We start from the raw sequence: 16,497 nt of genomic DNA on the forward strand, positions 1-16,497 counted from the left end.
TGTTATCATCAATTGAAGCTAACGTTTTGGGTTCTATAAATTCAAAACTTATGAGACCTTTTTTTTACGATTGATGTTAAACATGCTTTGTTCTAAATGGATCCCTCTAAAATCACTGGTGAGGATTGGATGAATGCTGATTTTTATGAAAAGAATTGGGAAATTTTCGGTGTTGATGTTACAAGTGCAACTCTTAATTTTCTCAATTGTGATTTTTCTCTAAAAGGTATTAATCTTACTCTCATCTATTTGATTTTTAAAATTAATTCCCCTACGAAGCCTTCTAAGTTTAGACCTATTAGCTTATGTAATTTGCTTTACAAGATTATTACTAAAGTCATGACTAATTGGATGAGAGAATTTTCGGGAGTGATTGTTGCTGAAGAGAAAAGTGTCTTTCTTCCAAGTCATTTGAAAACTGATAATGCACTTATTAGGTTTGACTGTATCAATGCTTTAAAAAAGAAGAAGAAAGGCAAAGATAGTTTTTTGCTATCAAACTTGACATGTCTAAGGCATATGACAGAGTTGAGTGGAGATTCCTTGCCTGTGTTATGGATAAACTCAGTTTTCACACGAATTGGATTGCTAAAGTTATCAATTATATTTTCACAGTGGAGTATTCTATTCTTCTTAATAGTGAGTGGCATGGGTGCATTATTCCACAAAGAGGTCTTAGACAAAGAGATCCCGTATCCTCATATGTTTTTCTTCTTTATGCCAAGGGTCTTTCTTCTTTTGTCAAAAGAGATTGCTCCAATGATATTTTGTGTGCTTTATCTTGTGGAAGGCCAGGTCCTAAAATCTCTCATCTTTTATTTGCTGACGATAGTCTTTTCTTCTTTGAAGCTTCTCTTGCTCATTGTCTCTATTTTCAGATGTTTCTTAATTGGTATGGGAAAGCTTCTGCTTAGTTAGTTAATTTTGACAAGCCAACGGTTTTTTTCACCTCTAATGTGGACTTGGGTGCCAGGTGTGATTTGGTGGCTTTTCTTGGTGTGAATGAGGTCAGTTATCATGAGAATTATTTGGGGCTTCCAAGCTTTGTAGGTCATAACAAAAGTGGGCTTTTTAATTTAGTTTGTGATAGAATTTGGAAGTGGCTTAATAATTGAAAACCTAATTTGTTCTCTATGGCTGGTAGAGAATTCTTAATTAAAGTTGTTATCCAATCCGTTTCCACATATACTATGAATCTCTTCCAACATCCAATGAATTTTATTAATGATATTCATAGTGTGTGTGATAGATTCTGGTGGGGTGGTTCAAATGTTAAAAAGAAAATGCACCAGTGTACCTGGGATCAACTTTGTAAACATAAGAATGAAGGTGGTATGGGGTTCCGCAATCTTCCTCTCTTTCAAAGCTTTATTAGCAAAACAAGTAAGACGCCTTTACAATTTTCTTAATTCTCTTGCAGCTCGTGTCATTAGAAGGCTTTTATCACTGCAACAAGAATTTAGGAAAGTCATCTCAACAAAAAGAGGGACTAGTTGCTAATGAAAACACTATATTTATTTTTAAGGACAAATGGTTTCCTTTGAACTCAAGCCTCATTCATTCTACTCTGAGTCTGATTGGTAATGTTGCCTCTATTTCAGAGCTTTGTTATGCTAATGGAGGTTGCTATTCTTCTCTTGTTCAATAGGTCTATTCTGTGGAGGCATCTTTCGTTATCCTCTCTATTCCATGGCCTTTGCGAGGTATTCCTGAAACATTTGTTTAGAGATTCCAAAAGCATGGTTTCTACACTATTAAAATTGGTTATTAGCTTGAAATTTGTGATGTTACGGAATCTATGGCTTCCACTTCCAATGGTGTTTCCCATTGATGGCAAACTTTATGGAACTTAAATTTACTTCCCAAGGTAAAACGTTTTGCTTGGAGATTGTCGTCTAATTGGATTCCTACAAAGATTAATCTTTAAAGACATGGAATTCTCAACGACAATTTTTGTCCAATTTGTACTAGTGATCCGAAGACTACTCATCATGCTCTTTGAGGATGTAACAAACTCGTCTCAGTTCGAAAGCTATGTGCTTTTAAGATGTGATCCAAACATGATTGTAAGTGATATTTATGGTTTCATTTGTCTTTATATTCTGCAACTTCTTCAAAGTAAGAAAGATTGATCATGGTAACATGGGGCGTATTTGGTACAGACAAAATAAACACATTAACCACAGAATTTAGTGAGCGGTGCCAAATCTTTCTATAGATTGCTTCTTCTGCCTCTTTTGCTGTCAAAGTACCTATGGTACCGGTTCATATTTGGTTACCCGAAGCTCATGTAGAGGCAACTACGGCAGGATCCGTCATCTTGGTAGGAATTCCATCAAAATTGGGAACCCACGAGTTTTTAAGATTTTCAATACTCATGTTTCCCAAAGTGACACTTTGTTTCACTCCTTTCATTTATACTCCAAGCGCGATTGCTATAATATATACTTCCTTGACCACTTCAAGACAGATCGATCTTAAAAAGATCATTGCTTACTCCTTAGTAGCCCATATGAATCTGGTGACTATTGGTATGTTTAGTCGGGCAGTGACCGTTAGGTCACCTATTTTGAGTTATGGACACACAAGGCCAAAACATGTGTGTCGGGCGTGTGACCCATCAACCTACTAGCAATGGGGGGGGGGGGGAGAGTTCATGAACAATCTACTATACTGTCGAAGATTATTAGGCCTTTGGCTGCGGACTTCTTGTGCTCTTACCAGAGAGAAGGCTGACAAGACTCCAACATCATATCTGGTCGTGTAGTTGCGACATTACCTCCCCATTGGCTTCGTCCTCTGCTAGTTTTTTTTAAAAAAAAATAAATACATATACTGCCAATGATTCTCTTAATGCTCATTGTGGACTCGACATGGTTATAATGGATTCCAACAGCAAAATTGTTCCTTCAACTGCTTGGAAAATGAAAGAAAATATCATTCTAGAATGGGCAAAAGCACTAGTAATCCAAAAAGCTATGACTCAATGCATCTCCTACTGTATTCTCAATGTTCAGTTCAAATTTGATGGTCAAGGCTTGGTTCATGAACTCCATCATTCTTTAGTTTTAGATTTTTGGTTGGGTTTAATTCTTGATGATATTAAAAATTTATGTTCCAAATTTATTTTTGCGAGTTTTAATTTTTGCCCTAGATTTGTTAATGTACAATCTGGTGGCCTGGCTACCCTTCATGCATTTGGAACTCCATCTTGACTAGTACCAATTATTAATGAATTTTTTAGCTTTCAGTCCCCTTCAGTGTTTTGTTGTTAAGTGGTATTCTATGAAGTTATTTCCTAAAAAAAAGATAATAATAATCTTCCTGAGTTGGTATGGAAGATCTTTGATTAACATTCCTCCTCGGATGGGTTGAAGACCATTTATTTATTTATTTATTTATTTATTGCTGAATAGCTAAGAGCGTTTATTTTTATTAATTCATAGAAAAGCTTTGGTGACCTTTGATAACACTTTTTTAATTAATTTTCTGTTTTTAAAATTGAAAAAGTGAAAATATTTTTTAAAAGATGTTCTATACAACTTTTTTAATTTTTTAATTTTTTAATTGAGAATCAAAATTTTAAAAACAAAAAAAAAATTATTTTCAATTTTTCTTTTGAACAGTTTTTTTTCTTAATTAATATTTTGGACTCCGACTAGACCCGGACCAAAATCCCCCCCCCCCCCTCCCACGGCTCTGGCGCTGAACTCGACCTCCGACCACACATCTAGACCCGACTTAAATAAAATCATAAAATAAAAATGAAAATAAGCTTTACAAAACACACTTTTATTTTTTGTTTTTAAAATTGAAAAATAAAAGTATTTTTTAAAAACAAATATTTTAATTTTGTTTTGTGATTAAAAAATTGCCAAACTAAACCTTTATTTAGCTAATAGAATTATTGTTGAACTTTTGTCAAATGATACTTCCATCTGCACACCACAGAAATTAAATAGAAACTATCAAATAATTTAGAAATGGACTAAGGTTTTCGGACAGTAACTAACGACAGACAGTTCTAGTACAACCGAAATCTAAACTTTACGTACAAATTAATTACAACTTTTCTTATTTACTTTTTAGTCCCTAATTTGTTGTTATTTAGAAGATGACCCATACAACAAAGCTAGCTAGCTCAGTAAATTTATTATTATTTTTTTCTTTTTCCTTTGTTCTGTACTCAACTATCTGATTTGAGCCCCATAGATCTTTTCTTGGGGATTTCGGCTGAAAATGGAGGAATTTGGGGTTTTGATACTCAAAATCTAGGGTTTCAGTTAGGGCATTGGTCTGGGACGTAGGGCATACTGGTTTTTTAGTTAATATATTCATAATTTTGCTGAGCTCGATAAGAGGAGATGAAGCAGTTGGTAGGGAGACCAGGTTCTGGGAGTGGCTTAGTACTCCGATTAGGGCAAGTTATTTGTGCTGCTGCTTCCATCGGAATCATGGTCTCTGCTAATGGCTTCGCTACTTTTACTGCTTTTTGGTACTTTTCTAATATTATTTAATTATTTTAATTTGTTTGAATTTATATGGTTCGGGGAAATTATCTTCTTGGGAGTTTCGGTTTTTTCTATTATGCATGTCAGTTTGGATGGAAAATTAAATTAATTGGATATGTACGCGTTGTGGGTTAATCTTCTATTCTAACTGAATTGTAGTTATATTCATGGTTGATTTCAAACGTGTTCATACACCAATGTGTTCTATTCTAAGGTGTAATGCTGAAACATTAGGACACACAATCATAGTTATAGTTGCGAAAAGTATTTTAGTTTAATTGAAATGTATTACAATTTGTTTTCACTGATTCTTACTCTATACATGTTCCTAGACGTCTTTTTAGTCAGGATACTGATGTTTTGAGAATTGACAGTGAAGACCCAAAATTTTAAGCATTTGTATTATCTCATCGAAGTCAGTTTTATGCTTTTGGACTCTTATTTTGGAGAGTTGAAAGTATACAAGCAGCTTTTTTCAACCTTCTTTACAAATAAGTTTAGTATTTGAGTTAATTCAGGCTGTAGATTTTTTTTTCCTTGTCATGATGGCGCTGTTAACTTGATATGTGAAAAGGTGTAAGCTGGTTCATTAAAATTGTACTTTGGCACATGCACTACCTTGATTATTATGGGCGAGATTTTGATAATTTATATAATTTCAGGACTAGAAATACAGATATCAAAATCAAATGCTCTTATATGGTCTATTCTGCTGGTTTGAAATCTTTATTGGATTTTTATCATTTATTTATTTTTCATGATGGATTTCTGCTACTCAGATTCAGGTTCAAATTGCTAAGTAAACTGCTCAAAGTTAAAAAAAATTCTCATAGAAATGTTAAACAATGTTCTATTGTGTATCCCCTCTAACTAGACTACCAAGAGCTTCTATGTTTATTCTTGTACTCAATTTTTTTCGTCCTTGAATTCAGCTATTTGATTGCATCAATGGGACTTCAAGTCCTGTGGAGCTTAGGACTGGCATGTCTTGATGTTTATGCTTTGAGGAGAAAGAGGGACCTCCAAAATCCAATCCTAGTCAGCCTGTTTGTTGTTGGAGATTGGGTATCTTACTCATTTCTTATATGTCATAGCATTTCTTTGCCACAAAGAAATCTCTAATCATTATCATGTGGATCATATGCCTAATTTTTGTCTTAAATTTGAGAGATGATTTTGACTAATCTGTTAAATCCTGCTGGACTTTTTATGTTGACATTTGCTATCTCTATTGTCACAACTTTAAAATGTTGTGGTCCTTGTTTTCTTCCATTATCAGCATCTCAGTGATCATTCTTAAAAAGCTGGCATTCATATCCTCACAGTAGATCAGACAACAATTATATAATCATTAGTGTGAATCAAATACTGGCATTTCATTTTGTTTCCCCCTCTTAGATGGATAAATTGAAACTAGCTTCCTCCTCATTGGTCTTTGTGTTATTGTTGATGTGCCACTTTTTCATTGGCTGGTTAATGAGCCTTAACACATAATAAGAAGGATAATTCTGGCTTTCACATATGGTGCAGGTTACAGCTACATTATCACTGGCAGCTGCAAGCTCTTCAGCAGGGATTGTAGTTCTATATGCGAAAGACATGAATTTCTGCACAGCTCAATTTCATCTCCCATGCAGCAACTTTCAGATTTCAGTTGCCTTGGCTTTCCTCACATGGGCTCTTATTGCCTTATCATCTCATGTGATGTTTTGGATCTTATTAACTTCAGTTTGAAAGACTGTTGCGTACCTGCCTCATTATCAAGACAAGTGCTACAGTTCTATAGCAAGCAATTACTGGCTTCAACAGTCTTTGGGGATCTCTCTCATTCAGTTGCATCATCTTTGTGTGTGAGCGCAACCTTGTCCACGATCAACCTGCGCTGCACCCTCGTTTCATAGGGCTCCATCCATTTATTATTAATCTCAAGTTTGGAGCTGATCTATCAAAAGGAGGCACATTTGGATTCAAGTTTTACTTGCTGTAGATTCTAAATTTTACATTGTTATATACTTGTGATGAACAAAGACGGTAATGAAACAAAATTTTGTGTAACTCTCCCATATGTTTGCAGAAGTTGTATTATCTCTTGAAATGATGTGTAAGCGTCATGCAAATGAAATGACATTGATACTTTGTCAAACTCTCACTTAGGGGTGGCGAAATTGATTTTGACATGACACACGAACACGACACGAATTGTACGGGTTAGGGTTAGGAAAATTAGATGTAGGTTAAAAATAGGTCGACACGACTTGACACGAAATAGAAACGGGTCAAATACGATACGATTCGCTTAACTCGAATTTGATACGATTTTTTTAAAATAAAATAAAAGAAATAATTATTAAGAACAATATAATTATATATATTTAGTGATTTAATGTTAAATTATAAAATTTTAATTTTTTTTTTTTTTTACATAAAATTGAAAATATTTTAATTTTTTAATTTTTATTATGTATACATAACAAGTTATATATACATAAATGTATATAAATTTTTTAATAAAATCTAAATCTACTATTTTTTTCTACAACTTCATCTTTAATAACAGAAAAATGGGTTAAAGTAGCTCAACACGAACACGACACGATTTTTTACGGCTCGATTTAGGATTGAAAAAATTAAAGACGAGTCAAAAAATAAGTCGACATGCCTGACACGAAATATAGAAATGGGTCACCTAAAATATGAGATAAACACGATACGATGACACGTCTTGTCACCCCTATCTCCTCTATATCATGAATGCATGGTTAATTATTAATTAGAACAAATTCTCTATTCTGAAATCGACTTATCTTATTGTAGGGCCGTTTGGATTTGACTTGCTTTAAGGTGGTAGCTGTGACTTTATGATCTAACATTAATATACACCACATTAAAGATACCCTCAATTACAAATCAGTTCCAAACATTGACATAAAAAGAATTAGACTAATTCTGAGTGGTTTCTAAAATTCCATATCATTAAGGGCTCGTTTGGATCCCTGTATAAGGGTTCTGTATTGTATTAAATTATAAGAGTACAATGTTTGGGTAGGACCTTGTATTGTAATAGATATTACAGTCTTAATTTTTAATACAATCTATCCTGTATTATTCTATGCTGAATAAAAACAGTGTATAAGATTGTATTGTATTATTTTGGACGGTGTTAGCCAGTACTCTCCCTCTCACCCAAACTTCTTCGTTTTCCCGTTCAGCCATCGATTCTCTGGCCGATTTAGCCTGGATTTCTCGGTGAAGAGGTTCTCCGGCAGATCGATCTCTCAGATTCATTTCTCAGTGAAAAGCAACTTCATCTTCTCTAGCATATCAATGGCTCAGATTCATTTGGTCTTCTCTCTCTCTCTCTCTCTCTCTCTCTCTCTCTCTCTCTCTCTCTCTCTCTCTCTAATTCTTCTGGTATGTGTGTGTATCTCTTTCCCTAATTTACCATTGTCATCATTCCCTTTTCCCCTTCATAGACCAGGTGTGCTGTCCGCTGCTAGCACTCAATTCTTCTCTGTACAACCCAGAAAGAGCCGAGGTTCTGCTATTTTGCTTTAGGTGAGTTATCAATTTTTCGTATTTGTAGTTTATTCTACTTTTGATATTTCATTGTATTAATTGTAATGTTGTTGGGACTTGTTTCAATTTTGTTCTGGTTTTCTCTTTGACCCAAAGCCATATTATTAATTAGCCAATCTAAGCCTTAGTGGGTTTGAATTTGACTATACTGTTCAAATTTCGTATGAATCTCAGATTTCGTAGTTTGTGAATTCATCTTCTTTTTCCTACGGTTTTGATATCTGATTTGATAGAGTTTGAAATTGAATCCCTTTTATTTATTTATTTATTTTTTGGGAATCAAACTATTTATATGGGAGTGTCTAGAACCATAGAAATTATCTCTGTTGTCATGTTGGCTATGCTATTAGTACACATCCTTTTGAACCTTAATTAAATAAGGTCACTCTGAGTTTGAACATATTTGTGCTAAATCTCCTGCACTGCAGTCAATCTAGAGTAAGAATGAAAATGGTAATAATCTATTTTCCATCCAAGTAATGTGGTTTTCTAAGGGCTCAGTAATAATAACTTTATTATTTGGTGTAATTTATTTAATAGAGTTTGGGTTCTCCTATCCTGTAATAGCTAGTTGTTAATCTATTCTTTTTTGTTGTTTATTGTTTACTTCAAACAAAAGGTGGGTTGGGTTGGGCAATGCCATGTCAGTATTTGTCCCCAAAAGCTTTTTTTAGCTTTTGGTTATGGTAATTAGAGGTTAAGTTTGATCATTTTTAGAGGGTAAAATGTTGTTCCCTGGTATTTATTGTAAAGGGGCTTACTACTGGCTTTGTAGGAGAATGAATGGGGTTATGAGAAATAGGTTAATGATTCTTTGTTTTGAGATGTGTGATGAGAAATTTGGTGTTATATCAATACCAATACCATGTTCCAATGAAGAAGAGTTTATATTGGGAGAATGGAATGAATCAGTTGTAATGTTCATGTAAGAAAAATTGAGCCTGAAAGATGTGAGCCTAAATCTCCATTGGCCATATATTCATAGATAAGTGCCAATTCGTTCCCTTCGTTGAAATAACCAACAAGGCTAGTCAAGTTTCTGTGATAAACTTTCATAACAAGTTGAACCAACAATGAAAGTGGTCGATGTTGATGGTGTTTATGTCAAACCTTTTGAAACTGATGTTGTTATCATAGCCTCAGGACAATCCACAAATGTTATTCTCAACACCAAATTTGAGTACCCAAATGCCACATTCCTCATGATTATTAGGCTATTTTCACCAGGTCACCCTTTTGACAATACCACATCTGCAGGAATCTTAGAATATGAATTTACTAACCCAAACCTTACAATCCCATGGCAGAAACTTCAACTCATGAATCCATCAGTCTTGCATGACCAAAATGACACTTCATTCGCAACAAAATTTAGCAATAAACTTCGTAGTTTAGCCAATTCACAGTTCCCAACTAATGTACCTAAAAAAATTGATAAATATTTTCTCTTCACAGCTGGGCTTGGAACTAGTCCATGTTAACATAACAAAACATGTCAAGGCCCAAATGGGGCCAAATTTGCTTCATCAGTGAATAATATTTCTTTTGTACTCCCAACCACTACTTCACTCCTTCAAGCTCATTTTTTAGGTCAATCTAAAGGGGTTTATAGTCCTGATTTTCCTAGTGTTCCCCTTTTCCCATTTAATTATACAGGAAATCCACCAAGTACTGATGCTAAAATTGGAACAATACTCCTCTTTTTCTTCTCCGTATTCTCACACTTAGATGAGACACATAGATGTGGATTTTCTCCCACACTATAGATTATTATAATATTAATGTAGAAAAATTAATAATAAACTATATAGTATTGTAGTTCTAGCTCATTATTCATACACTAATGATACATCTTATTGTTTGCTAATAAACTGTATAGTACTGTAATTTTTCATGATAATATAGTTTTTGCTTTAGTGTCTATGGTTGTTATATGACATTTTATATGTACATGGAATGCTATTAATAGATATGGATATGCAACATTAACTTGGAGTTGGCTAAGGAGTTGAAATCGATGGGACTTTCGGTTGATGATCAACTTGATGCATTGACGTACATGTTGAAGAAGCCAGAATATGTAGCAACCTTCAAGTCAATAGATGGAGAAATTCGAGAGCCTTTTGTGACAAGAGTTCTCAGAGAAGTTAGATCAAGTCGTTGATAGAGAACTTTGGTTTTATTGGTTGAACTTTAATGTGGTCGGTTGAACTTTGATTTGGTCGGTTGAACTTTAGTTTTATTGGTTGAACTTTGATTTGGTCAGTTGAACTTTGGTTTTATTGGTTGAACTTTGATTTGGTCGGTTGAACTTTGACGGTGCTACAAGGTTTATTTTAGTTATGTAAACTTTATTTTTTTAAAAAAAAAAAATTGGTTACTTTTTTATGACAATTTATTTAGAATTGACATTAATATTCGGGTTATAATCACGTTTTTTTTTTTTAAAAAAAAAGTTAATATTTTTAGTTGATTTATTTTTTTTTTTAATTTTTTTCAATATTTCAACATTTTTAATTTCTTTTTTTTTTTTTGAAAAAAATAGTGTCTTTAATTTTTTTTTAGTTATTAATTTTTTTTTTTCAGTTCTTATTTGATTTTTTTAAGTTTTGCAAAATTTTTAACTAATACAATACAATACAAATGTGATCCAAACATTGTATAATTTAATACAACACTAATACAATTCAATGCCAAACATAGTATTGTATTAAAATTATACAATCCAATCCAATGCAATACAACCCAATACATTACAATACAATACAATACGGCGTACCAAACGAGCCCTAAGTTTATTAGAAATTACATTTGCATGCTATTATCTTCTTCTATTCACCAATAACAAATAACATAAATACATTATTCTGGTCCTGTATCTAATCCATACAGTCAAAAAGAGAAAAGGGAAACTAAAAACGTTGTTGCTACATGAAATCCATTTTGAGATGTCTATACCAAATGTCATCAGAATCGTCACATAACGATCTCTGGCTTCAAAATGCTTGATTTAATCTCTTTGTGTGGGAGGACAACACCTCCATTACTATAAACTTCATCAGCTATATGAACATCTTCTCCTAAGATTGTCATGTTCTCTATCCTAGCCCACCTGCCAACAGTCGAATGCCATCCAATGATACTGCTGGAAATGCAAGCATGCTTCTTGATTCGAACTCCACGCATTACAGTACAGTTTGAGAGTCTGACACCTGGCTCGATTTCGCATCCTGGACCAATGGCTACATCTGGCCCAATGAGGCATCCTTCTCCAATCACAGCACTCTCATCCACCAAAACATTTCCTATAATGTGTGATCCTCTGACCAACTTAGAGGATGATTTTTTCCGCAAGGAGTCTAAGTATAGTCTTAAACCAGTTATGTAGTCCTTTGGCTGTCCAATGTCCATCCAAAACCCAGGCAGGACCATAGCATACAGCTTCTTTTCTGCTGCAATCTTAGGGAAGACCTCTTTCTCAATTGAGGTTGGTTTCAGCTCAATCCGATCAAGAACTGATGGGTTAAGCAAGTAGATTCCAGCATTAATCTTGTTGCCTACAAATATCTTCGGTTTCTCTACAAACTTTTCAACTTTCCCTGTAGTTCCATCCATAACTACCACACCATACTTGGATGGTTCATCTACCTAAGACAAAATGGTAATTTTTCCCTTCAGTAGGAGTCAATATGCTTTATGTCAATAACTTATAGCATGTAAGTTGGATTTAAATTACCTTGGTTACCATAATGGAAGCCTCTCCTCCGTGACTCTTGTGGAATTCGATCATTTCTTTTAACGGGTACTCGCTAATTACATCACTGTTAAGGACAAAGAAGGGCTCTCCAGAGTTATCTATCAATTTATCCCTGGCAAGAGCCAACGGACCAGCTGTGCCAAGTGGTTCAGTTTCTTGTGAGCAAGTAATCCTGATATCGAGCTTTTTCTCAAAATCTTTCAAAAAATTAAGCATAACCTGAAACAACAGTGTAAAAAGAATGTATATTTATCCTTCATAAGCATCCATAATTGTAGCAGAAAAAACTAATTCTATATCTATTTTGCTCATTGTACCTCTGGTTGATAATTGATGGCCAGAACAACTTCAGTTACTCCAATAGCTTTGAGAGCTTCAATCTTGTTACACAAATTCAGAAAGATGATAAATGAGTTTATGTGTCACAAGGGAAGTGAATACAAGCAAGCAAACATCAGCAATTGACCCCTGCATCACACACTCGCATCTCATATTTATAAAAAGGAGACGACAAAGAAAATGTGTCTCATATTTGTAAATTGAATGACTCCATTATTATAAAGACACAGACTTTTCAACATAACCGCATATAATTTGGATAAGAAACAACGTTAGCTAAAGATGGTCCCCCCCTACTTTGAAAGTAACTACAACACTGCCATAATCTAACACCCCCCAACCAAAAAAAACGAGAGGAAAATACATAATTTAAAGTAAAACCTGATGCAATATCATGGGCTTGTTGGCAAAATCAACCAGTGGCTTTGGTACACTGAGAGTTAATGGCCGCAACCGGGTCCCAAACCCTCCAACAAGAATGAGTGCCTTCATGGATAACAGACCAAAAAAACAAAAATTCTCTTTTGCTGCCTGCAATGCTGCAAAAAGTGAATATCCAAGTTCCATCCATCACAGTCAACCTAAAGCAAAACCAATTTCAAACACTTGAAACCATAAAAAGAAAAAGAAGAAGAAAAATTTAACCCAACAAAAATTAATGAAATATATGATAAAATTTCAATTGCAACCAACTCTTTATTGATAATAAAAACACACACACATACACACATTTTCCTGTCAAATCATTTTGGATTTGGATAACTGGTCACCTTAAGAATATGCAACTATGATTAGCTACAAGAAAAACAATGTAAAGAAAAACTAATTGATAATACACACTAAATTTGATGAATAAGCTGGTGAAGAAAATGGCCCAACACTCGAATCGATCACAATGACAAATCAATATTATGGTCGAAATTCAATTTGCTGTAAGGACAATGAACAGATCTGAGTAATACACACGGGGCGAATAACAAAAACTTACAGGCGTTAAAGCAAGAAGGTAGCTTCGATTGCAGCAAAGCAAATCTATTGAATTTTGTTACAGAAAAACAAAGCTTTTGAATGAGTCTCTTTTCAAGTTCAGAGACTCGAGACGCTCTCTTTATGTAAGTCTTAGTTTTCGTCACCTTCACAGTAAAGGTTTTTTTTTTTTTTTTTTTTTTTTTTTTTTTTTAACTCAAGAAAAAAATAATAATACTATAAAAATAATTTTAACTCGCCGTATAAATAAATATACTTTCAAAATATTTTTTTCTTACAAATACCACTTACACACACCTTTAACATTCATGCTTCTTAGGCAACCATCGCACAACCATGCAGCAACCCAATGCAACCGAAACAAAAATTTAACCATAAAGAAAACCATCATTAATTCCGGCAACTTTACCTGAGAAGACGACTAGAATCAATCAAAACAAGGGTTGTTTCGAATTCATGAAAAAAGTGTAAAAAAAAACTACTACGAAACTAAAATTCAACAAGAAATCCAGTTTAATTTACATAAAATTAATGTCCTGACTTTAATTTTCAGAGTCATGAAATGTAGATCTTAAAAAGTTAAACTAGAGTTCCCAAACAATCCAACTCAAGTATAATCCAAAAAAAAATTACATCAATACTATAGTAAAATATTTATCCTGGTGTATTTTCGTTGTTTTCCAAATTTCTAATAGTAAATTTATTCATATTAAATTATGAAGAGACATGTAGATAGAGTTACGTACGTGCAAACAATGTTTTGATTTTTAATGTTTCATAATAGTTGCATGTGTAAGTGTTTTATATGTTTGTATGTGTAAGTGTTTTTATTATTGGTACAAATTCTATAATATTTAAAACTCTTCATAGAGTTATTATTACATAAACACTAGAAATTATTTCTATGTTTATAAATAATTGTTAATTCTAAAATAATTATTAAGAATTCGTTTAATAAAAGGATCTTTTGATCTGATAGGGGTGAAGAAAAGTTAAGAATAATATGCAGTTCAACGATCTTTTATATCTAATGAACTCTGGATTATATTCAACTCCACAGAATCTCTATAACACTTAGAGAATCATGATCTTTATAACCTTTAGGGGTGGATCATAATCTCTATATACTTAGGGGTGAATTTTAATCCACAGTACTCTATGTAACACACATTTTCTTTAAACATGGAAGTAATATAATAAATTAGCTATTATCAGTATAAATCTTTGATCTTGATTATATGTTCCAGTTTAGTTTTACTGTTGTAGTAAATAATGATACAAATAAAGTTCTTTGATAATGTATGACACTACCTTAATTGAGTGGGAGAATTTTAAATTTCTTTACCCATCTTTATTTGGTTGACACTTGTGATAGGAACTTAAGAACACTACTGAAAAGCAAATCTAACCATTCATGTTGATAGAAATAACTTATCAGAATTATGAGAATAAGATAAAAGAATTCTTTCATAGTCTATTCGAATGACTTGAGCCAAGATTTCTAATTCTCATGGTATCTTAATTTGATTACTTAATCTCTAGCAAGTATTTTTCACTTCAAATACTAGTCTGCTATATTGATGATTTAGTCTTAAAAGAAACTTATAGTTTCAGACTAATACAATAAGTCTCAACTAGATAACCCTTCAAGCAATAAGAGGTTAAAAGTATTATTTAACCAGACATCTACTATTGAGTGGGAGCTATCTGAGATGTTATCAAATAAGGAACGTTAGGAGATACTCAAGAAAGATTTATGAAAGTGATCTATATATTAGATATTAAGGAACTGTAAATTAGTTATCCTTATATCTATCCCAACTCATTCAAGATTTTGAGATGGCGGTTACTCTGGGGGTGGAGGAGTTATTCTATAATAATTCGAGCTCTACCAGAGAAGATTTATAACTTTGTAAATTCGAAATTACCAGAAAGTTATTTTTACTGAAGAAAATTCTACACTGTATTATCTCAATTCCAAATTTTAAAATATGAAAGATATGTCTTCTGTTTATTCAGATGTACTTAATAAACAATAAGGATTTCAGTAACCCTTGATGAGTAAAGCATATAGTATAGGATGTTTCATAATGTTTTTATGAACTTGTTTTCAGAAGTTTGGGTGGATTCAAATATACTACACTTGGTCTAAAGATCAAGACAACAAATTGATTAGAATGCACAATTTGTTTTATGTTAGTGCAAGTGGGAGTTTGTTGGGCTTTGTGCCCTAAATAAAACCCATTACAATCTGATTAGTTATCAATCTAAAGAGTTTGAAGTGCTTTATGTTTGCATGAGTTTTTCATGCTTATGGTTTAATATATATGTTTAATATATGCACAAAATCAGTTAAGTCCAGAACATATATTTATTTACAATTATAGTATTGTCAACACAGTGAAATGTGATTGTGATTACATGATTCAAAAGACTAAGTCCCTGTTTCTTCAGTCTTTTGGATTTACACTGATGTGATGATTATACTTACACTTGGAGTAAGTGTTATGTTCTTTCCAGGACATTGGTAAAGTATACTAGTTTCGAATGTATGGAGTATACATTGGACTGGACTGATATTGAACTTAGTCAAGATATTATAAACTTACCGTTGTATCTTTCCAAGTCAATATCAGTAGTTGATCTTAGATCAAAAGAATCGAAATCCTGATATGCTTAGGCTCAATCTCAGGAGTGTTATTCATGTTCTTTGATTTATTAGTTAAGCCTACTTTTAGGTCAGGGTGATACGTATATTTTGGGAGCATGATAGTATGATTGAGTGGGAGCGCTGAACATAAATATGGAATCTATAACTTCTACTGGTGTATAGAAGTCAAGTGATGATTCCCTTCGAGCTTAGCTAAATAGAAGTAAATGGATGAGCTCTTGTTTCAGTGACTATTTCTTAGATCACTAAAACATCATTTACAGGTAGCTAAGTGTTTTAAGGGGCCAAATACATTGAGGGGTGAAAACGGTAAATTTATCCCATCTCGATGTAAATTATCTATATAGAGGATCTTTGATCACATTAAGATTATAACAATGGTTAAATGAGATAGCATATCTATATTGTGGAACATATAGAATGCTCTATATAAGTCTGAGAGTGCAATTCCAAGTTCTAAGAGTGGATTCAACAAGGAATTAATAAGTTAGGGAATTTACTTGCTAAATTCGGTTCGGCTTATTGGAAGCTCAGCATATAGATCCATGGTCCCCATTCTAGTTGAGGCCATACTGCTTGTAAGACTCAATAATTAGTTTATAATTAATCAATTATAATTCTAAAGTTAGACTATGTGTAATTTGTGAATTTTCACT

At 33.2% G+C, this 16,497-nt stretch overlaps 2 protein-coding genes and 1 long non-coding RNA gene across 5 annotated transcripts; 2 read left to right on the top strand and 1 right to left on the bottom strand.

Moving 5' to 3' along the window:
* Positions 1-4,124: 4,124 nt before the first annotated feature.
* Positions 4,125-6,654, top strand: LOC115698111 (CASP-like protein 5B2). Its single transcript, XM_030625286.2, has 3 exons — positions 4,125-4,495; positions 5,444-5,576; positions 6,042-6,654. The coding sequence occupies exons 1-3, from the start codon at positions 4,365-4,367 to the stop codon at positions 6,243-6,245; spliced, it is 468 nt and encodes a 155-aa protein (XP_030481146.1). The 5' UTR covers positions 4,125-4,364; the 3' UTR covers positions 6,246-6,654.
* Positions 6,655-7,465: 811 nt separating this feature from the next.
* LOC115698099 (uncharacterized) lies at positions 7,466-10,481 on the top strand. The gene is made up of 3 exons (XR_004008040.2): positions 7,466-7,853; positions 7,985-8,066; positions 10,057-10,481. It is a non-coding gene; the product is annotated as an uncharacterized LOC115698099 (long non-coding RNA).
* A 400-nt stretch (positions 10,482-10,881) lies between these two features.
* Positions 10,882-13,320, bottom strand: LOC115698098 (mannose-1-phosphate guanylyltransferase 1). Of its 3 annotated transcripts, none has more exons than XM_030625274.2 (5): positions 13,172-13,320; positions 12,565-12,722; positions 12,162-12,224; positions 11,824-12,063; positions 10,882-11,735 (listed from the first exon to the last, which is right to left on the bottom strand). In XM_030625274.2, exons 2-5 carry the CDS (start codon positions 12,673-12,675, stop codon positions 11,064-11,066), a joined length of 1,086 nt encoding a protein of 361 aa, XP_030481134.1. In that variant the 5' UTR covers positions 12,676-12,722; positions 13,172-13,320; the 3' UTR covers positions 10,882-11,063. The 3 variants fall into 3 exon arrangements, with proteins under 3 accessions (XP_030481134.1, XP_030481135.1, XP_030481133.1); XM_030625275.2 differs by having other exon boundaries at positions 12,565-12,714; positions 13,172-13,310; XM_030625273.2 differs by having other exon boundaries at positions 12,565-12,764; positions 13,172-13,309.
* Between the last annotated feature and the right edge of the window lie 3,177 nt (positions 13,321-16,497).

Source organism: Cannabis sativa, chromosome 7 (genome assembly GCF_029168945.1).
Source record: "Cannabis sativa cultivar Pink pepper isolate KNU-18-1 chromosome 7, ASM2916894v1, whole genome shotgun sequence".
Lineage (NCBI taxonomy): Eukaryota > Viridiplantae > Streptophyta > Magnoliopsida > Rosales > Cannabaceae > Cannabis > Cannabis sativa.